We start from the raw sequence: 23,963 nt of genomic DNA on the forward strand, positions 1-23,963 counted from the left end.
ACTTCACAACGTCCAATGAAAGAACTGCTGAAAGTAACAAATCAAGACGCGCTTTACATCTTGTTTGCAGGAATTGCATGTCTTGTGCCAGGCTGGGGCGGAGCGTTTCCTGCTTGGAGTCTGGTGATCAGCTGTCCGGCTCGTAGAGTGACGGAGAAGCTTCTTTCACTAGCTTGAATCAACCAATGTGACTGGAAAGTCTCCGCAGCATTCATGAGCTGTGAGGTACGTAACTGCTCGGGAAGGGAAAGCATGCTGCTGTAGACCCTTGCAGTACGATCCACTGCAATCGTTTCATGTTCCAGGTGCTATATGAAGGTGAAGTTTGGATTTTAGAACGTTACAGTGAGTGCAAAATTCATGGGCCCGGAACATACATCTCCCTTGTTTTCTTGTAAGGATGGTAGTTATAAGCGCGTGCGAAGTGAGGTGTAAAATCCAAAGTAGGAATCCTATTTTGTTTATTTTTTCAAAATATATTGAGCTCATTTCACCTGATTTAAAATCAAAATGCATTCCATTGGTTTGTTTGCAGTAATGTTTAGCCCCTGTAAGTAAATCTGTCCAATAGATTGCCCCCACTGAAGCACTGTAATGTGGACTTAGATTGTTTATGTAAAATGAGTGGCGTACCTAAAGTATTTGGCACCCGGGGTGGATACTTCCTTTGGCATCCTCCTCCCCAGGGTTCACTTCTCTGCCCCCCCCCCCCCAAATGATTTCCAGTACCCCTCTCCCTCACACAGGCGCTCTCTGTTTTGTCTCTCTCTCACACATATACACCCCCTCACAGAGGATCCCTCTCTCACACACAAACATGCACTCTCATGCCCATATAGGCAGGTGCTCCCAATCTCCTACTTACATACACACATACACTTGTACATCACTTCCTCTCTCAAACACATTGGCTCATGTGCAGTCATTCTGGCCCTCTTCAGCTGCCTGCGGCTATCTGGCCGCTCTCTTTACTGTCTTCCACCCAGGGCCAGCGCAAGGTTATTAGGTGCCCTAGGCAAAACTTACAGCTTACCACCCCACCCCAGTCACACCCTCCCCACACATAATTACATATTATGCATTTATAATAGATTTTACATGAACATTTAAAGTAGTCTTCTGAGGTTAAAATATTACTTACAACATGATTATTATTTTTACATGGAGTGTTGTAAAACCTTGCAAAAAAGTAAATCGACCCTTGGAATTGGTATTGGGTTTATTGTAGTGTGAGATGGGTATGGGCTTGGTCCTCTGTAATTCGATTTACTTGTGGCTTTCAATTTCAATATAGTAAATTTCCCATACCAAAACTGGAATAACTGCCAGCACTCAAACACTAACAACCCTACTTATGAAAAGGCAACATTGCAATTATTACACCAAGCCTTAAAACACCAACACACCTACTATTAGGAAAACAGAAAAAGCCAAGTTTCTATAGTTCCCTACACAGGACCTACACACTAGCAGAATAAGAGGTGGATCTTAAAAACATACGCGCACGCGTACTTTTGTTCGCGCCACCGGATTGTATAAGATATGCGCATAGCCGACGTATCTTATAAAATCCGGGGTCGGCGCCCACAAGACTGCGCAAAATCGGCAGACTGTGTGCGCCGAGCCGCACAGCCTGCCTCTGTTCCCTCTGAGGCCGTTCCAAAATCGGAGCGGCCTCGGAGGGAACTTTCCTTCCGCATCCCCCCACCTTCCCCTATCTACCCCACCCCCCAGCCCTACCTAAATCCCCCCCCCCTCTACCTTTGTCGGGCAAGTTACGCCTGCTTGAAGCAGGTGTAACTTGGGCACGCCGCCTCGGCATCCCCCGGCAGCGGCCTGTGCCGGGGGACTCAGGACCGCCCTCCCAGCCCGCCCCTGAACCGTCACCACGCCCCCGGACCCGCCCCAGACTGCCCCCTGACCCCGGACACGCCCTGGACATGCCCCCTCCTGCCCCTTTTACGAAGTCCCGGGACTTACGCGCGTCCCGAGGCTTTGCGCGTGCCGGCGGCCTATGCAAAATAGGTGCGCCGGCGCGCGTAAATCCAGCAGGATTTACGCGCGCAGGGCTTTTAAAATCTAGCCCTAAGTCAGTTTCGTTACATGCAAAATATAAACAGTCCATCACCAAATGCAGAATAAAGTGACTATAAAGTACTAATAAAAAAAACTGCAGTAAAAAACTGAATTGTAAACTGCTTAAGCCAGACTGTACATGCAGTACAACAATGGTAAAACAGAAGCATTACAATTTCTCATAAAGATCAAACAATAAAAACAAGAAATATAAAACATCAATAGATGTAAAACCATACTAATACAAAGAATATTGTATAAAGTTGACAAAAAGAATTTATAAAATTGCATAAAGTTGGCAAATAGAATTTATATAATTTAAAACTTATATAAATTTTCCAAAGACCAATAAAATATTTCAAAACAGCAGACACAAATACCACCTAATACTTAAAACTTAAAAAAGATTAAAAAAAAAATCCCCTGCTGTCTGTATTTGGGATCTTTTAATTTCCAGATGCTCTTAGATTGGCTGGATTAGCAGGGGAGAGGAGATGGGTTGTTGCTCAGTCTTTCTCCTCTCTCTCTCTCTCTCTCTCTCATACATACACACACAGATGCTCACAGACACACAAACATACTCTCACACAGACCCTGGCATGCTCTCAGTAACACACACAGAAATGCTCTCATAGAGACACTCACACACACACACAGATATGCTCTTACACACAAAGGCAGACAGACATTCTCTATCACACACACACACATGCTCTAACATACAGACTATCCCAGTCAGATGCACACACATAGACTCAAACACATTCTCACTTCCTACGCCGCTCCCCATCAGAAGCCCTTTAGCCCCCACAATAGACCGGAGACTCTTCATTTTTCTTGAGGCAGCGGGGGCTGGTGCAGCTCTGCTTCCTGCACCTGCAGTGGAAAGGGGGAGCATTAGCAGCATTGTTGCTGCTCCAAGTGTATTCAAACACCAATGCTACCTCTTCCTTCAATGCCCGAGACATGCGCTGATCTTCCTGCTTTGGGCTGCGACTGCATGGACTTTCCTTCTTCCCGTCCGTGCGGACCCACCACTTCCTCTTCCGGGCCTCGCAGGCGGGAAGAAAAGACTGTGCAGTTGTGGCCCCCAGACCCATACTGCTCTAGATGGCCACCTAGTGCATCCACTGCTCGTGGCCCAGCAGCCTCGCTCTTCTTCTGCCGTGAGTGGGATGGGGTCCGCTTGTGGCCGCCAACTTTGCTCGATCGCACCCCCCTTAGTATGCCACTGTGTAAAGTGTTTTGGAAGATTCCGAGCCAGAGCAATGGCATTAGGTACGCTAGGCAAACGTTAACCTTGCATTTCCCCACATCATATCTTCACTGCTGCACCCCCTACCGGGTCACTTCTGGTCAGCAGAAAGATTAGTAGGAGGAGAAGTGCTTTTTACCTACAGTTACCACTTCCTCTGTCAGCTGCCACTTCTCTGTAAAGTCAGAAACACATGGTACCCTGTAGTCTCGTGAAACCCACTGGCCACGTGCATTCTGATTTCAGAGAAAAATTGTGGTTAGCAGAGGAGGTGTAGAGGTAAGAAGCACTGCTAGTTGACTTATGCTGCAGGCCAGAGGTGGGGAGGAAAGACTGTTCTAGATTGTGATTATGGCCCACCAGCTCTCTATTCTGTCTGCATTATCAGCTATTCTGGAAAGCAATTCCCCAACCCCCTCTGCACTGTAGCAATCAACTTATTCTCATTGTTCCTGTGGCAGTGGGGAGAGAGTAAATCGGTTATTTGCTTTCTCAGATAATAAAAGGACCATGGGGGCACTCCATGAAGTTAACAAGTAGCTCATTTGAAACAAATCAAAGAAAATTCTTTTTCACTCAGCGCATAGTTAAGCTCTGAAATTCAATGCCAGAGGATGTGGTTACAGTCGTTAGTGTAACTGGGTTTAGAAAAGGTTTGGATAAGTTCCTAGAGGATAAATCCATAAACAGTAATTAATAAGCAATAGTAGCTTGGGATCTATCTAATGTTTGGGTTCTTGCCAGGTACTTGTAACTTGGATTGGCCACTGTTGGAAACAGGATCCTGGGCTTGATGGACCCTTGGTCTGACCCAGTATGGCAATTTCTTATGTTCTTATGGAACAGTCTTTTCCTGCTGCCTTTCTCAAAGCAATGTTCCACTAAGTTGAAATAGGCTCACTTCCTGTGTATGTACATTTTTTAGATATTTAAGTGTCTCTATCATATCTCCCCTCTCCTTTCCTCTAGGGTGCACATGTTTAAATCTTTAAGTCTGTCCCTATTTGCTTTAGAACAAATACCTCCAAGCGTTTTAGTAACTACCCTCTGGATCGACTCCATCCTGTCTATATCCTTTTGAAGGTATGGTCTTCAGAATTTTACACACTATTCCAAATGAAGTCTTGCCAAGGACCTATACATGGGCAATATCACTTCTGCTGGTCATTCCTCTCCCTATTCAGTCAAGCATCTTTCTGGCTTTTTTCTATCGCTTTATCCACCTGTTTGGCCACTTTAAGATCATGAGATGCATTCACCCCCAGATCCTGTTCTTCCTTTTTGCTTATAAGAATTTCACCTCCAATACTGTACACATCCCTTGGGGGTTTTTTTGCAGCTTAAATGCATCGCTTTGTACTTTTTTACTAGATCCCCCTCTTCGCTTTGTATTTTTTATTAGATTCCCCCTCATCTCAGTCTGTAGTTCCCAGCCTCCTCCGTACTTCCACTTTTATGAATAAGAACCACATCTGCCCATCTTCACTTCCCAAATTACTCCTGACTCTAAAAAATCATTGACAAGGTCAGCCAGCAGAGCTGCCCTTAGTACCCTTGGATGTATTCCATCCAACCCCATTGCCTTCTCTACTTTAAGCTTAGTTAGCTCCTCTCAAACACACTCTGCTGAAAGTCGATTGAGGTTTACCTCACTTCTAATTTTTTTTGTGGTTGTATGTTATACTATATAGGAATATTGTGTGTGTATGATTGTTACCTGCCCCAAACTGCGTAGGGCATGGGATATAAATGTTTTAAAATAAATAAACCATCTTATTGTTGTTCATTTTATGTGGTCCTGCTCCAGGCCCTTCCATAGTGAACACTGAACAGAAATATTTGTTAAGCAATTTTACTTTTAATTTCTTTTTTCTCATCAGCCTCTACATATTCCTCCCCTTTGCCTCTGAGTCTCACAATGCCACTTTTGCACTTCCGGCTATCACTAGCATATCTAAAAAAAGTCTTGTCTCCCCATTTTACCATGTTTGCTACTTTTTCTTCTATTTGAATTTTTGCATTCATGACTACTTTCCCTGCTTCTCTTAATTTTTACAGATATTGTTGCCTGTCTTCCTCTTTCTGTGTTCTTTTGCAGTTTATGAATGCTAACTTTTTCTGTCTTAACTTTACAGTTACTACTTTAGAAATCCATAGCAGCATCTGTTTCCTCTTTCCTTTTATTTGCTTTCCTAAATAAAAAGGTTAGCTGCTCTTATGATATCTCCTTTTAGTTTTACCCACTGCTTCTCTGCTTCCCTAAATTTTCCCTTCCGGTTAATGACACCTTGATGCACTCCTCCCCCCCCCCCCCCCCCCGTTTTAACAAAGTTAGTTTTCCTGACGTCCAGGACTCTTGCCTCAGAATGAATCTTCATCTCCTGCGTTCTAATACTAAACCATACCATCCGGTAATCACTGGATCCACTACAACATCGGAGATACTGTCCCTGTTGGTAAGCACCAGGTCCAGTATTGCCCCCATGTGGGTTCTGTTACTAAGTGACAGAACATTTCTCCTTGCAGAAAACTCTTTTTAAATCCTTATTACTTCCGAGTAATACACTTATAGATTCATGTCTTGACTAGATTGTAAGCTCTTTGAAGCGGGGACTGTCTCGTGTGCGTATGTCCATCCAGTGCTGTATACTGGTTTATCTAATAGCTCTTTAAAAATTATAAATAATAGTAGGTTGAAAGATAGTGCCAACAGTGCACTTAGGTTACGCCCTTGCTTGTAAATCCTGAACTAATGAAGGCATTAGCCATTACCCCGCCCAATGCAGGGAAGTGTGTAGGCTGAGTGCTTTTTTTCTTAGCACTGGAAACTTAGCTCCTAGTCTGATGTAGAATAAAGTTTCCAGGGCTAATTTTAATCTATGGGCAGAAACTGGAGTTCTGGTGCTGTGTTCTGTAGTCAGGTTTTAGTCGCAGAAACTTGCATATAGTGCATAAAATTTATGTGCACAAAAATGGTTTTGCAGTGAAACACTTTTTTTGTGTTCAGAAAACACACAAAACATGTATTCTGTGCAAAAAAAAAATGGAGGGGGAAGGCCCAATGCTGTCTTTTGTAGTGCTGGAGGTTGCTTCCTACTCCATCCCAGTTCAGTCCCAATGTCAAGAGTTAGCCTTGCTTCTGTTGCAGAGGGTTTGGTTGTCAGGGACTGGCCATTTTTCTCTGTCCATGAGGGGGTGCTGTTTACAGCGAGACACACCTACTTTACAAAGAGCTCATGCTTATACAGTCTGTGGAGCCATGGGACCAAAAGGAGGCAGAGGAACAGCTATGAAGGCACACCACACCAGAGTTTGATGGGTAGGAAGTGGAAACGAGGAATAAGGGTCAAAGTAGGCTGGGGTAAAGGCTGAGACTGTTTGGTCTGTTTGGGTCAAAAGGAGGGGAGATCTGAGGTTGGATTGAGCTGGAGATAGGGATGAGTATTGAGTTTTTTCCTAGCATAAGAAATTACATGAGGCTACCAGATTTGTAAAATGTACAAATTTATAAAAAAAAAAAAAAAGTAAAACGAGTAGCTTAATCAGTGATTGATAAAGATCAGTAATCAGTCGGGTTTCAAGCCTTCTCTGGGAGTGTATCTGTCTCCTGATGGCCGAGTGCAATGTTCAGTTACTCTTGCATCCTTTAGCTGGTGTAATAGTTAACAAATAGTAAGTAGTGTACTACTTTGTGCTTAGCTTTAATACACAAAAAAAAAGAAAGTAAAAACATTAACACTGTATTTATTTTTAAACATACAGGATTGTGTCAAAAGTGGGCATCAGCTGTCATTGGCAATCTGGTGCAGAACAGAGCCCTAAACTGCTGGCTGAGCAGGGTGGAAATGGTTGCACACAGGGTGGTGGGGGCTGGGATGTAAAGTACTGATCAAATCTGGACATGGCTTCTAAGAGAAAAGTTGAACTGTTTGTTTGTTCTTTTTTCTTGTCAGGTGCTTGTGCTGTACTTTGCCAAAAGTGCTGAGCTAGCTGATGTACGCTCGGAACACATTTCTGTAGCACAGCAAATAACATCTAAACAGCTCTGGGAAGAAATAGTGAGCCGACATCCAAGGTAGTGTTTATGACCATTAATGAATAGCACATGTGGGAGCTTTTAGGGATTTACAATCCGAAAAGCAATGCAGCTCATTGTCATTAGCTGAAAAAGGACCCAAGAGACTCCACCTTGGGTATTTATGCTTCCTAGTCCTTATGCAGTTGACTAAGAGCCCAAATATATCTTACCATGATTATTTCTCAGATTTTAGAGCCCTAGTGTTTATTTTCCAAGTGGTCCCGCCATTCTGTGTGCACCAGCAAACTTTAATTTTTTCCATTCCCTCATGGTGACATCAGACAAACAATAAAACTGTAGGGCTCCTGTCCCAGAGTTGCAACCCACATCTCTTCAGTTTGAATTAGTGGGGTATAGTGTGGGGGTTTTGTGTTTATTAAAGTAAAGAATAACAACTAAAGTCGCAGCTCTCGGAAGTATGCTGTAGCCTAAAACATTTTGTATTGCTTAGATATAAATAAGGTCTTGAATACCCATGCAGCACACATACTTCCAAAGCAAGGGCATGCTGGGATCTTCTAACCTCTGTCCAGCCTGCCCAAGCTTGGTGCCCTAATTATCACTGCAATTGTTTGATTACTACTTATAGTGTTCATTAAATAAGATGCCCATTGTAATGCCTGTTGACTGATTTAGTCGGTTTGCTCTTACCTTCCCTTCAGACTCGCTGCCATACGAGATCACGTCGTCCTTGCTGTTTGTCAGGAATATGTCATCATTGGAGATCAACTTCTCTTCCTGCAGCCAGGTGACGAGGTCGCCATCATTCCCCCTATCAGTGGAGGTTAGCTCACTGCAGATGAATTCAGGTATCTCTAGTTTCTTTTCATAAACAGCTGGCGAGCGTGGAGCTCTCAGGTTGAGGATTCTGATGGATTCCTTTATCTTTGCTAGGTCGTTGGACTCCATAGATGGTGTCCTCTTTTTTCTACCTCTGGGTGCTTGCCCCCACCTGGCTTTCTTCTGTTCATCAGCCATTCTGTTGATTATAGAGCTGTAAATTGGTGAAAAGTATGGTCAGCAGATATTATGCAAGTGACATTGTTAATAATATCGTTTGCATTTTCATCTTTTGTCCGAAATGGATTCTTCATTGTTTGCTTGTGGGTTTAAAAAATAAAAATGGTTTCCTTAATTGACTGTTTCTGAACTTGGCATTTCAAGAATACTTTCACTAGACAAAGTGTTCTGCATGATCAGTCACATCTTTATAGGTTCAATGCCCAAAGAGCTTACAGTGTTAAACTTGAGCATGAAGAGACTAAAGTTACTCTATATAGATAATTTTATTCTGTGAACATGAGATATTTGTTCCATGTTTGACTGTGCAAAATTACTGTCTTAAGGGAGAATGGGGCTGTATTCTTCATGTGAGACAGTAAGTCTTTTTTATTAGTGTTGCCACCTGCCAGGACCCAGGTCAGTATTGACAAAGCAGATGGTTTTGCTCCATTGTATCTCTAGATTTGTAGATCTGGTTATTTTGTTCGAGAATTGCAATGTGGCAACATGTATGGTGACAACACGACTAATTAAGCAAGACATTCCACCCAAAACTAAAAGTAGCCTACTTTCTGGGATGCGCATTCATGGTCACAGATATGTGTGAATCCAAAAAAGCAATCCAATCCCTGTCAGAATCTTCATTTCCCCTGACATGCCCTGAAAATTTGTTATGGATAGGACATCCAAGTACAAAAGTTATTTGTGAGTGTGGGAGGGGTTCCCACACAAATATAGTGATCTCGTAAGCCACCTTTTCTTTAAGTAAGCTTAAAAACTGATAATATAATATATATAACCACTTAAATTTAAGTAATATATATATATATATATATATATATACATATATACTATTATTTGCTTACTGACCAAAGCAAAGTACAATAAAATAAAATGGTGATTAGATCTAATAAATATAGGCACAAAACAATACAAACCAACTTTTCAAAATAATCCTGACACGCACAACAAGCAATCACTAAATTCCACACAAGATAACATCCCCTGCTTACTCTTCCCCCACCTCCAATAATCAGAAATAAAAATTAACGGTGTCAGTCCATTGCTGCTACTCCTCATCTTCAATATTCGGTTAGAAAACTTAAAATTGCACCCATTATTAAAACACTGCTTGTCTTTGTAAAATTCAAGCATTTCATTTTTGCAGAGTTATTTCAGATGCATATGCATAGAGTTTATTGTATATAACTCACACATTTTCATTCGTAGTTCAAGATAAGTTGCATTCAGGTACAATAGGTATTTCCCAGGCCCCAGAGTGCTTACAGTCTATGGGCTCTGTTTACTAAGCTATGGTAAAAGCACTGGAAGCACTGTTTGTTTCACAGGAGAAAATCTTTGCAAGATTTACTAAACTGCAGTGCTAAGAACATAAGAACATGAAGTTGCCATACTGGGTCAGACCAAGGGTCCATCAAGCCCAGCATCCTGTTTCCAATACAGGTTACAAGTACCCAAACATTAAGTAGATCCCATGCTACTAATCCCAGTAATAACAGTGGCTATAACCCTAATAGGTCGATTTTAAGACCCAGATGCAGCTGTTTTTATAATACAGGCGCATCAGCGCACGTGTGATATAAAATACGGTATCCGCACGCACATACGCGGTGGATTTTAACATCCGTACGTGCATGTGCAGGCAGATGGCCTCCTCCGCGCACGGGGGGGGGGGGGGAGGGAATTTTAAAAGCCCACGCGTGGAGACAGGAGTAGGGCGTCCCCAGTTCCCTCTCAGTCCGCTCTATACCCCTACTTAACCTTCCTACCCATTCCCCTCTCCTCTCCTTGCTGACCCCTAACCCCTTCCTAACTTCTTTTTTTCTTTGACTGCTTACTGCTTCTCCGGAGCAGAATTAATCTGCTTGCAGCTGCTGGCACGCACTTCACCGGGACAACGGCTAATGGTGCTGTCCCAACCCGACCCTCCCCTCCCCGCCCAGACTACGCTCCCTGGGCTGCACCTTTTCCTTCAGCCAGCAATTGTGCGTGTACTGGGGTTATAGTAAAATGCATACTGCACACACAAGGCCGGATCACGCAAGTAAACCCTGGTTTTTACGAACATAGGCCTTTGAAAATTCACTTGTAAGTTGACACTTGATTAATAGCAGTTAATTCATATCTCTTTTTTAAACCCAGCCTCACTAACTGCCATAACCACATTCCTGTGGCAAAAAGTTACAGAGCTTAATTGTACATGAATGAGATAATTTTCTCCAATTTGTTTTAAATGTGCTACTTGCTAACTTCCTGGAGTGCCCCCTAGTCCTTCTGTTATCCGAAAGAGTAAATAACCAATTCAAATTTACCCATTCTAGACCTCTCATGATTTTATAGACCTCTATCATATCTTCTTCAAGCTGAACAGCCCTAACCTCTTTAGCCTTTCCTCATATGGGAGCCTTTCTATCCCCTTTATCGTTTTGACACCCTTCTCTGTACCTTCTCCACTACAACTATATCTTTTTTTGAGATGCGGCAACCAGAATTGTACACAGTACTCAAAGTGCGGTCTCACCATGGAGCGATACAGAGGCATTACGACATTTTCCATTCTATTCACCATTCCCTTCCTAATAATTCCTAACATTCTGTTTGCGTTTTTGACTGCCGCAACATACTGAGCCGACAATTTCAATGTATTATGCACTATGATGCCTAGATCTTTTTCCTGGTTGGTAGCTCCTATTATGGAACCTATCATCATGTAACAACAGCATGGGTTATTTTTCACTATAAACATCACTTTACGCTTGTCCACATTAAATTTCATCTGCCATTTGGATGTTCAATCTTCCAGTCTCACAAGGTCCTCCCCACATTTTATCACAATCTGCTTGTGATTTAACTACTCTGAAAATGTTTGTATCATCTGCAAATTTGAGTAGCTCATTCATCATATTCCTTTCCTGATCATTTATATAAATATATTAAAAAGCACCAGTCCAAGTATAGATCCCTGAGGCACTCCACTGTTTACCCTTCTCTACTAAGAAAATTGACCATTTAATCCTATTCTCTGTTTCTTGCCTTTTAACCAATTTGTAATACACGAAAGGACATTACCTCTTATCCCAAGACTTTTTAGTTTTCTTAGAAGCCTCTCATGAGGGACTTTGTCAAAGGCCTTCTGAAAATCCAAATACACTACATTTTCCGGTTCACCTTTATCCACATGTTTAGCCCTTTCAAAAAAATGAAGCAGATTTGTGAGGCAAGACTTCCCTTGGATAAATACATGCTGACTGTGTCCCATTAAACCACGTCTTTCTATGTGCTCTGTGATTTTGAACTTTAGAATAGTTTCCACTATTTCTCCCAACACTGAAGTCAGGCTCACCAGTCTATAGTTTCCCGGATTATCCCTGGAGCCGTTTTTAAATATTGAGGTTACATTGGCCACCCTCTAGTCTTCAGATATAATGGATGATTTTAATGATAGTGCTCCAGTGGGAGCACTGAGAGTAGAGCATCACCTTGCTGGTGGCTGAAAGGAATCAGTAAGTTTTTGCGTAGGACATTGTCTTTTTTTTAAAGTATTGGGGCAAAGTTAACTATTTGGCAATATTATTTAGTGTGTTTGTGCTTTTAATAGTCAGTAAGGCAGCAAATAAACAGAAATTAGACTGTATTTTTAAATAGTCAGTAAGGCCGCTAATAAGCAGTAGATAGTCTGTTTATTTTTAAAAGTGGAAAAGTGTTGAGGTAGTGTGATTTGGTTTGATTAGGTACCAACATTTGTTAATCAAGAGAGCAGTGAGTCACTCTGGCTGACTAACTGAAGTTAGACTGTTTGTATTTCCCAACCCACCCCTAACTCATCCTTTTAATTTATAGGCAGGTGCCACTTTAAAAAAAAAATAAAAAAACACCTTATTGAGAGTTTGATCATTCCCCTGTAGGCCACTACTAGACATATAGTGAATTCACTAATACATTTAAATGACATTAATTAGACACATTCCTACTCCCATAGCAACCTAAAACTTAAGTAGGAACTGAACAAATTTGAGATGAAGGCAGCAGTCCAGCAGCAAGAGGGGAACGTCCCAGTCTTTTGTATCGAGTGTCACATGTATGATTTTTTACCCGCCGGTGAGAAATTGTACATGTGCATGAGATGCAAAGAGCTCCTGGCTCTCAGAGAATGAGTCCGATCTCTGGAGGCTAGAGTGGCAGACCTGGAGAATCTGAGGCAGACAGAGGTATATAGATGAGACCTTCAGGGACATAGTAGCCAACTCCCAACTTCAGACTGGCAGCCCTGGTGCTGCCTTGGAGGAAGAAGGTCTCATGACTGGAGAGCATCAACCTGATGCAGCAGGAAAGGATCCTGTAGCAAGGACCTGCTCTCCAGGTGATGCATTGTCCTTTTGCACCAATGATATCTCCCCAAGGCCTACTTCCTAGGAGGGAAGGGTTAGGTCGGACGTCATAGTTGGTGATTCGATTATTATGAATGTAGACAGCTGGGTGGCTGATGAGCGTGAGCATCGCCTGGTAACTTGCCTACTTGCTGCGAAGGTGGCGGACCTCACGTGTCACCTAGATAGGATTTTAGACAGTGCTGGGGAGGAGCCGGCTGTTGTGGTACATGTGGGCACCAACGACATCGGAAAATGTGGGAGGGAGGTTCTGGAAGCCAAATTTAGACTCTTAGGTAGAAAGCTTAAATCCAGAACCTCCAGGGTAGCATTCTCTGAAATGCTCCCTGTTCCACGCGCAGTTCACCAGAGGCAGGCAGAGCTCCGGAGTCTCAATGCTTGGATGAGACGATGGTGCAAGGAAGAGGGATTCAGTTTTGTTAGAACTGGGGAACCTTTGGGGAAGGGGGAGTCTCTTCCGAAGGGATGGGCTCCACCTTAACCAGGGTGGAACCAGACTGCTGGTGCTAACTTTTAAAAAGGAGATAGAGCAGCTTTTAAACTAGAACAATGGGGAAAGCCGACAGTCACTTAGCAGTGCATGGTTCGGAGAGAGGTATCTTCAAAGGATACTAATAATGCATTAGAATTAGGGTATCCCGACAGTGAGGTTCCAATTATAAGAAAAGTAGTCCAAGTGCCTGTAACTAAAAACTCAGCTAAGCTAAAAAATTCTAACTTATCCCTATCAATTAAAAAGCAGAATGAAAATACAAACAAAAACCACTTTGAAATGTTTGTATGCTAATGCCAGAAGTCTAAGAAGTAAGATGGGAGAATTAGAATGTATAGCAGTGAATGATGACATAGACTTAATTGGCATCTCAGAGACATGGTGGAAGGAGGACAACCAATGGGACAATGCTATACCGGGGTACAAATTATATCGCATTGACAGAGAGGAGCACCCGGGAGGCGGTGTGGCGCTTTATGTCCAGGATGGCATAGAGTCCAACAGGATAAACATCCTGCATGAGACTAAATGCACAATTGAATCTTTATGGGTAGAAATCCCATGTGTGTCAGGGAAGACTATAGTGATAGGAGTATACTACCGTCCACGGTCAAGATATTGAGACTTATAGTGAAATGCTAAGAGAAATTAGGGAAGCTAACCAAATTGGTAGTGCGGTAATAATGGGAGACTTCAATTACCCCAATATTGACTGGGTAAATTTATCATCGGTACATGCTAGAGATATAAAGTTCCTGGATGGAATAAATGACGTTTTTATGGAGCAATTGATCCAGGAACCGACGAGAGGGAGCAATTTTAGATCTAATTCTCAGTGGAGGACAGGATTTGGTGAGAGAGGTAATGGTGGTGGGGCCGCTTGGCAATATTGATCATAATATGATCAAATTTGAATTAATGACTGGATGGGGGCCAGTAAGCAAATCCATGGCTCTCATGTTAAACTTTTCAAAGGGAAACTTTGATAAAATGAAAAAAATTGTAAGAAAAAAACTGAAAGGAGCAGCTAGAAACGTAAAAAGTGTACAAGAGGCGTAGTCATTCTTAGAAAATACCATCCTAGAAATACAGTCCAGATGTATTCCACACATTAAAGAAGGTGGAAAGAAGGCAAAACGATTACCGGCATGGTTAAAAGGGGAGGTGAAAGAAGCGTGTTTTTTTTTTAATTTAATGATTATTACATTTTATAATAACAAACAAAGATAACTTTGCTTAGAAATTCAGCAAAAGGTTAACACATAAGAAAATATATTCCACTTATTTATTTATTTATTTATTTATTTATTTAATTCTTTTTATATACCGACCTTCATGACAGGGGTCATATCAAATCGGTTTACATGAAACAAGGGGTAAACATTTTATCAACCATTTAACAGTAGAATAATCAGAGGAGGTAGAAAGTTGCATATAACAAGGAGATCAAACTTGGGATTAGAAGAAGAAAGAGAAGTAGAGAGGGATAACCATTGTGATTAAAGGAATTCGCTATGTAAGATGACAGGTAGGCTTGAGATGTAGAGTTCCGAAATTGAATAGATTAAGGGAAAGCTTGGCAAAATAGCCAGGTTTTAAGTTTTTTTCGAAATGTTTGTAGGCAGGGTTCCTGTCTGAGGTCAGGAGGTAAATTGTTCCAAATAGTGGGTCCTGCTATCGAGAATGCTCATTCTTTGGTTGCGGTGTGGCATGAAGTTTTGTTAGGAGGCACATGGAGAGATCCTCTGTATGATTCTCTGATGGGTCTGGATGAGGAATGGAGTTTGAGGGGGAATTGGAGGTCCAGTGGGTGGTGTTTGTGGATCGTTTTGTGGATTATGGTAAGGGATTTGTGTAAGATTCTATAATTTATTGGAAGCCAATGAAGGTTCTTTAAGATGGGGGAGATGTGCTGTCTGCGGTTTGTATTAGACAAGACTCTAGCTGCTGCATTCTGGAGCATCTGCAAAGGTTTAGTGGAGGAGAGTGGAAGCCCCAGAAGGAGTGTGTTGCAGTAGTCAATCTTGGCAAAGAGCGTGGCTTGGAGGACAGTCCTGAAGTCATGGAAAAACAGGAGGGGTTTGAGCCTTTTTAGGACTTGCAGTTTGTAGAAGCCTTCCTTTGTCATGTTGTTAATGTATTTCTTTAAATTTAAGCGATTGTCAAGGATTACTCCGAGGTCTCTAGCATGAGAGATTTGGGCTGTATGAGGGGGCTGAAGCGAGGAGTTGGAATGGAAATACATTAACTGTCACATTTTCCCAGGAAATATTGTGGGAGAGAGATAGATCACAAGAGGAGTTAAATTGAAAACAAATTAATAAAGGCAAAACTCTCCTGTTATACCATCACTAATTCTGCACGAGCATATCTTTTAATTCACGGTGTTAACTATCTTGGCGTTTAAGTACTCCCTTAAATGCTCAGGATTACAAAACACATAGACATTTCCAGAGTATTTTATTACACATCTTGCTGGATATCTCAAAAGAAATTCCGCGCCCAGTGCACGAGCCTCTGGGCGCATTTTTAAGAAATCTTTCCTGTGTAACTGAGTTACTCTGGATAAATCAGGAAATATAAGGATTAGCCCTCCTAGATAGGTAACGTTTATTACTTTGAAGTAATACTTCATAATTAAAGCTTTATCATACTCAGAATATTATGAAACAAACAAGACCGATCTTTCCAGCACTTCAAGACCTAACTTTCTAGATACTCAGACAAGTTCTCAAAGTCTCCCATATCCCCTATCAGGGATATCAGAATTTGGCTTTGTCTTTGTTTCAGGAATAGGATTTTCTTCGGCATTGGTTTCTGCTCTTCCGGGATCTTTAAAATTTCCTTTAGATACCTTTTAAATGTTATTAACGGTACTTCACCAACTACCTTGGGAAAATTCAAGACCCTTATATTTAATTGCCTTAAATAATTCTCCACAGTTTCAAGTCTCCGCATTGAAACTGCTTGTTCCTTCATAGACGCCGCACTTGATTCAGTAAGTTGTTTTAAATCATTTTTCACTTGTGCTAAATCTTTAGTTTGTTCTTCATTCTTTATCTTAACTTGATTTTCCAAGGAAGTTATTTTCAAGGAGTTTTCATCCGTTTTTCGGGTATATTCATTAACTACCTTGGTCATCCCCACTATCAAATCCCAAAGGGACTCCATAGTTATTACAGCCGGTCTTATTACCTGAAGGGAGCATTTCAAACCTCCCATTACCTCACTTTCTCCTTCTCCCGCTGATAGTCCCTGTGGTACTCTCTCGGCGCCCTCTCCAATATGTGCCGGCTTCCTCGGAGTCGTGGGGGGAGGTAGAAAACTCTCCTGGTCCGCTGCCTCATCGAGACATCCACCCAGTTGAGTCGGAACTGTGACATCATCCACAGGCGACTCAGTATGCTCGGTGGGGCTTGGAGGGGTAGCTCTCGGCTGTTCTTGCAACTCTGGTAGGGTCAGTGATATCTCCCCAGGCGGCGACGTTACTCCTGCTCCAGTCCCGCCAGTGGGGCTTAAGACCCCTAATTGTGGTATTGGCGTCGCATACTGGGAAATTACACACTGCCCGATTGGAAGTGAGGGCTCGGGTGGGTATACCCTCACTTTACCGTTTCTCTTGTGAGGCATTCCAATTGTTTTAGGAAAAGCAAAGAAAACAGGAAAAATTCGAGAGCGTCTGCGTATGCGACAGCTCAGGGAGCCATCTTGGATCTCTCTCGAAAGAAGCTATTTTAGCCAAAAGATCTTCCTTCAAAATTTGGAAGAAGGATCCAACAGAAGAAAATAGGATAATGCATAAGCGTTGGCAAGTTAAATGTAAGACATTGATAAGACAGGCTAAGAGAGAATTTGAAAAGAAGTTGGCCATAGAGGCAAAAACTCACAGTAAAAACTTTTTAAAATATATCCGAAGCAGAAAGCCTGTGAGGGAGTCAGTTGGACCGTTAGATGATTGAGGGGTTAAAGGGGCACTTAGAGAAGATAAGGCCATCGCGGAAAGATTAAATGATTTATTGCTTTGGTGTTTACTAAAGAGTATGTTGGGGAGATACCCGTTCCGGAGAAGGTTATCATGGGTAATGATTCAGATGGACTGAACCAAATCACGGTGAACCTAGAAGATGTGGTAGGCCTGATTGACAAACTGAAGAGTAGTAAATCACTTGGACTGGATGGTATAGAACCCAGGGTTCTGAAGGAACTAAAAATGAAATTTCAGACCTATTAGTAAAAATTTGTAACCTATCATTAAAATCATCCATTGTACCTGAAGACTGGAGGATAGCTAATCCTCCAGTCTCCAGGGGCAATCCGGGAAACTACAGATCAGTTAGCCTCACTTCAGTGCCAGGAAAAATAGTGGAAAGTGTTCTAAGCATCAAAATCACAGAACATATAGAAAGAAATGGTTTAATGGAACAAAGTCAGCATGGCTTTAACCAAGGCAAGACTTGCCTCACAAATCTGCTTCACCTTTTTGAAGGAGTTAATAAACATGTGGATAATGGTGAACCGGTAGATGTAGTGTACTTGGATTTTCAGAAGGTGTTTGACAAAGTTTCTCATGAGAGGCTTCTAGGAAAAGTGAAAAGTCATGGGATAGGTGGTGATGTCCTTTCGTGGATTACAAACTGGCTAAAAGACAGGAAACAATGTAGGATTAAATGGACAATTTTCTCAGTGGAAGGGAGTGGGCAGTGCCTCAGGGATCTGTATTGGGACCCTTACTTTTCAATATATTTATAAATGATCTAGAAAGAAATATGACGAGTGAGGTAATCAGATTTGCAGATGATACAAGAGTCAGAAGGCCTAAGACAGGGGTCGGGAACCCATCTTCAGAGTAGTTAAATCACAAGCAGACTGTGATAACTTGCAGGAAGACCTTGTAAGACTGGAAAATTGGGCATCAAAATGGCAGATGAAATTGACTGTTTCTGAACTTGGCATTTCAAGAATACTTTCACTAGACAAAGTGTTCTGCATGATCAGTCACATCTTTATAGGTTCAATGCCCAAAGAGCTTACAGTGTTAAACTTGAGCATGAAGAGACTAAAGTTACTCTATATAGATAATTTTATTCTGTGAACATGAGATATTTGTTCCATGTTTGACTGTGCAAAATTACTGTCTTAAGGGAGAATGGGGCTGTATTCTTCATGTGAGACAGTAAGTCTTTTTTATTAGTGTTGCCACCTGCCAGGACCCAGGTCAGTATTGACAAAGCAGATGGTTTTGCTCCATTGTATCTCTAGATTTGTAGATCTGGTTATTTTGTTCGAGAATTGCAATGTGGCAACATGTATGGTGACAACACGACTAATTAAGCAAGACATTCCACCCAAAACTAAAAGTAGCCTACTTTCTGGGATGCGCATTCATGGTCACAGATATGTGTGAATCCAAAAAAGCAATCCAATCCCTGTCAGAATCTTCATTTCCCCTGACATGCCCTGAAAATTTGTTATGGATAGGACATCCAAGTACAAAAGTTATTTGTGAGTGTGGGAGGGGTTCCCACACAAATATAGTGATCTCGTAAGCCACCTTTTCTTTAAGTAAGCTTAAAAACTGATAATATAATATATATAACCACTTAAATTTAAGTAATATATATATATATATATATATATATATACATATATACTATTATTTGCTTACTGACCAAAGCAAAGTACAATAAAATAAAATGGTGATTAGATCTAATAAATATAGGCACAAAACAATACAAACCAACTTTTCAAAATAATCCTGACACGCACAACAAGCAATCACTAAATTCCACACAAGATAACATCCCCTGCTTACTCTTCCCCCACCTCCAATAATCAGAAATAAAAATTAACGGTGTCAGTCCATTGCTGCTACTCCTCATCTTCAATATTCGGTTAGAAAACTTAAAATTGCACCCATTATTAAAACACTGCTTGTCTTTGTAAAATTCAAGCATTTCATTTTTGCAGAGTTATTTCAGATGCATATGCATAGAGTTTATTTGTATATAACTCACACATTTTCATTCGTAGTTCAAGATAAGTTGCATTCAGGTACAATAGGTATTTCCCAGGCCCCAGAGTGCTTACAGTCTATGGGCTCTGTTTACTAAGCTATGGTAAAAGCACTGGAAGCACTGTTTGTTTCACAGGAGAAAATCTTTGCAAGATTTACTAAACTGCAGTGCTAAGAACATAAGAACATGAAGTTGCCATACTGGGTCAGACCAAGGGTCCATCAAGCCCAGCATCCTGTTTCCAATACAGGTTACAAGTACCCAAACATTAAGTAGATCCCATGCTACTAATCCCAGTAATAACAGTGGCTATAACCCTAATAGGTCGATTTTAAGACCCAGATGCAGCTGTTTTTATAATACAGGCGCATCAGCGCACGTGTGATATAAAATACGGTATCCGCACGCACATACGCGGTGGATTTTAACATCCGTACGTGCATGTGCAGGCAGATGGCCTCCTCCGCGCACGGGGGGGGGGGGAGGGAATTTTAAAAGCCCACGCGTGGAGACAGGAGTAGGGCGTCCCCAGTTCCCTCTCAGTCCGCTCTATACCCCTACTTAACCTTCCTACCCATTCCCCTCTCCTCTCCTTGCTGACCCCTAACCCCTTCCTAACTTCTTTTTTTCTTTGACTGCTTACTGCTTCTCCGGAGCAGAATTAATCTGCTTGCAGCTGCTGGCACGCACTTCACCGGGACAACGGCTAATGGTGCTGTCCCAACCCGACCCTCCCCTCCCCGCCCAGACTACGCTCCCTGGGCTGCACCTTTTCCTTCAGCCAGCAATTGTGCGTGTACTGGGGTTATAGTAAAATGCATACTGCACACACAAGGCCGGATCACGCAAGTAAACCCTGGTTTTTACGAACATAGGCCTTTGAAAATTCACTTGTAAGTTGACACTTGATTAATAGCAGTTAATTCATATCTCTTTTTTAAACCCAGCCTCACTAACTGCCATAACCACATTCCTGTGGCAAAAAGTTACAGAGCTTAATTGTACATGAATGAGATAATTTTCTCCAATTTGTTTTAAATGTGCTACTTGCTAACTTCCTGGAGTGCCCCCTAGTCCTTCTGTTATCCGAAGAGTAAATAACCAATTCAAATTTACCCATTCTAGACCTCTCATGATTTTATAGACCTCTATCATATCTTCTTCAAGCTGAACAGCCCTAACCTCTTTAGCCTTTCCTCATATGGGAGCCTTTCTATCCCCTTTATCGTTTTGACACCCTTCTCTGTACCTTCTCCACTACAACTATATCTTTTTTTGAGATGCGGCAACCAGAATTGTACACAGTACTCAAAGTGCGGTCTCACCATGGAGCGATACAGAGGCATTACGACATTTTCCATTCTATTCACCATTCCCTTCCTAATAATTCCTAACATTCTGTTTGCGTTTTTTGACTGCCGCAACATACTGAGCCGACAATTTCAATGTATTATGCACTATGATGCCTAGATCTTTTTCCTGGTTGGTAGCTCCTATTATGGAACCTATCATCATGTAACAACAGCATGGGTTATTTTTCACTATAAACATCACTTTACGCTTGTCCACATTAAATTTCATCTGCCATTTGGATGTTCAATCTTCCAGTCTCACAAGGTCCTCCCCACATTTTATCACAATCTGCTTGTGATTTAACTACTCTGAAAATGTTTGTATCATCTGCAAATTTGAGTAGCTCATTCATCATATTCCTTTCCTGATCATTTATATAAATATATTAAAAAGCACCAGTCCAAGTATAGATCCCTGAGGCACTCCACTGTTTACCCTTCTCTACTAAGAAAATTGACCATTTAATCCTATTCTCTGTTTCTTGCCTTTTAACCAATTTGTAATACACGAAAGGACATTACCTCTTATCCCAAGACTTTTTAGTTTTCTTAGAAGCCTCTCATGAGGGACTTTGTCAAAGGCCTTCTGAAAATCCAAATACACTACATTTTCCGGTTCACCTTTATCCACATGTTTAGCCCTTTCAAAAAAATGAAGCAGATTTGTGAGGCAAGACTTCCCTTGGATAAATACATGCTGACTGTGTCCCATTAAACCACGTCTTTCTATGTGCTCTGTGATTTTGAACTTTAGAATAGTTTCCACTATTTCTCCCAACACTGAAGTCAGGCTCACCAGTCTATAGTTTCCCGGATTATCCCTGGAGCCGTTTTTAAATATTGAGGTTACATTGGCCACCCTCTAGTCTTCAGATATAATGGATGATTTTAATGATAGTGCTCCAGTGGGAGCACTGAGAGTAGAGCATCACCTTGCTGGTGGCTGAAAGGAATCAGTAAGTTTTTGCGTAGGACATTGTCTTTTTTTTAAAGTATTGGGGCAAAGTTAACTATTTGGCAATATTATTTAGTGTGTTTGTGCTTTTAATAGTCAGTAAGGCAGCAAATAAACAGAAATTAGACTGTATTTTTAAATAGTCAGTAAGGCCGCTAATAAGCAGTAGATAGTCTGTTTATTTTTAAAAGTGGAAAAGTGTTGAGGTAGTGTGATTTGGTTTGATTAGGTACCAACATTTGTTAATCAAGAGAGCAGTGAGTCACTCTGGCTGACTAACTGAAGTTAGACTGTTTGTATTTCCCAACCCACCCCTAACTCATCCTTTTAATTTATAGGCAGGTGCCACTTTAAAAAAAAAATAAAAAAACACCTTATTGAGAGTTTGATCATTCCCCTGTAGGCCACTACTAGACATATAGTGAATTCACTAATACATTTAAATGACATTAATTAGACACATTCCTACTCCCATAGCAACCTAAAACTTAAGTAGGAACTGAACAAATTTGAGATGAAGGCAGCAGTCCAGCAGCAAGAGGGGAACGTCCCAGTCTTTTGTATCGAGTGTCACATGTATGATTTTTTACCCGCCGGTGAGAAATTGTACATGTGCATGAGATGCAAAGAGCTCCTGGCTCTCAGAGAATGAGTCCGATCTCTGGAGGCTAGAGTGGCAGACCTGGAGAATCTGAGGCAGACAGAGGTATATAGATGAGACCTTCAGGGACATAGTAGCCAACTCCCAACTTCAGACTGGCAGCCCTGGTGCTGCCTTGGAGGAAGAAGGTCTCATGACTGGAGAGCATCAACCTGATGCAGCAGGAAAGGATCCTGTAGCAAGGACCTGCTCTCCAGGTGATGCATTGTCCTTTTGCACCAATGATATCTCCCCAAGGCCTACTTCCTAGGAGGGAAGGGTTAGGTCGGACGTCATAGTTGGTGATTCGATTATTATGAATGTAGACAGCTGGGTGGCTGATGAGCGTGAGCATCGCCTGGTAACTTGCCTACTTGCTGCGAAGGTGGCGGACCTCACGTGTCACCTAGATAGGATTTTAGACAGTGCTGGGGAGGAGCCGGCTGTTGTGGTACATGTGGGCACCAACGACATCGGAAAATGTGGGAGGGAGGTTCTGGAAGCCAAATTTAGACTCTTAGGTAGAAAGCTTAAATCCAGAACCTCCAGGGTAGCATTCTCTGAAATGCTCCCTGTTCCACGCGCAGTTCACCAGAGGCAGGCAGAGCTCCGGAGTCTCAATGCTTGGATGAGACGATGGTGCAAGGAAGAGGGATTCAGTTTTGTTAGAACTGGGGAACCTTTTGGGGAAGGGGGAGTCTCTTCCGAAGGGATGGGCTCCACCTTAACCAGGGTGGAACCAGACTGCTGGTGCTAACTTTTAAAAAGGAGATAGAGCAGCTTTTAAACTAGAACAATGGGGAAAGCCGACAGTCACTTAGCAGTGCATGGTTCGGAGAGAGGTATCTTCAAAGGATACTAATAATGCATTAGAATTAGGGTATCCCGACAGTGAGGTTCCAATTATAAGAAAAGTAGTCCAAGTGCCTGTAACTAAAAACTCAGCTAAGCTAAAAAATTCTAACTTATCCCTATCAATTAAAAAGCAGAATGAAAATACAAACAAAAACCACTTTGAAATGTTTGTATGCTAATGCCAGAAGTCTAAGAAGTAAGATGGGAGAATTAGAATGTATAGCAGTGAATGATGACATAGACTTAATTGGCATCTCAGAGACATGGTGGAAGGAGGACAACCAATGGGACAATGCTATACCGGGGTACAAATTATATCGCATTGACAGAGAGGAGCACCCGGGAGGCGGTGTGGCGCTTTATGTCCAGGATGGCATAGAGTCCAACAGGATAAACATCCTGCATGAGACTAAATGCACAATTGAATCTTTATGGGTAGAAATCCCATGTGTGTCAGGGAAGACTATAGTGATAGGAGTATACTACCGTCCACGGTCAAGATATTGAGACTTATAGTGAAATGCTAAGAGAAATTAGGGAAGCTAACCAAATTGGTAGTGCGGTAATAATGGGAGACTTCAATTACCCCAATATTGACTGGGTAAATTTATCATCGGTACATGCTAGAGATATAAAGTTCCTGGATGGAATAAATGACGTTTTTATGGAGCAATTGATCCAGGAACCGACGAGAGGGAGCAATTTTAGATCTAATTCTCAGTGGAGGACAGGATTTGGTGAGAGAGGTAATGGTGGTGGGGCCGCTTGGCAATATTGATCATAATATGATCAAATTTGAATTAATGACTGGATGGGGGCCAGTAAGCAAATCCA

General features: G+C 41.8%; 1 protein-coding gene across 3 annotated transcripts in view; it reads left to right on the forward strand.

Moving 5' to 3' along the window:
- Window positions 1-23,963, forward strand: part of MOCS2 (molybdenum cofactor synthesis 2) — an 84,122-nt gene that overhangs the window by 934 nt on the left and 59,225 nt on the right. For 2 of the 3 annotated variants that reach the window (XM_029577537.1, XM_029577548.1), the window contains exons 2-4: window positions 71-225; window positions 7,285-7,406; window positions 8,072-8,218. In XM_029577537.1, the coding sequence (XP_029433397.1) occupies window positions 214-225; window positions 7,285-7,406; window positions 8,072-8,198 (261 nt within the window). In that variant the 5' untranslated portion in view covers window positions 71-213 and the 3' untranslated portion in view covers window positions 8,199-8,218. Of the gene's footprint in view, window positions 1-70; window positions 319-7,284; window positions 7,407-8,071; window positions 8,219-23,963 lie in introns of all 3 variants that reach the window. The other variant, XM_029577557.1, reaches the window with a different exon arrangement.

Source organism: Rhinatrema bivittatum, chromosome 1, assembly GCF_901001135.1.
Source record: "Rhinatrema bivittatum chromosome 1, aRhiBiv1.1, whole genome shotgun sequence".
Taxonomy (NCBI): domain Eukaryota; kingdom Metazoa; phylum Chordata; class Amphibia; order Gymnophiona; family Rhinatrematidae; genus Rhinatrema; species Rhinatrema bivittatum.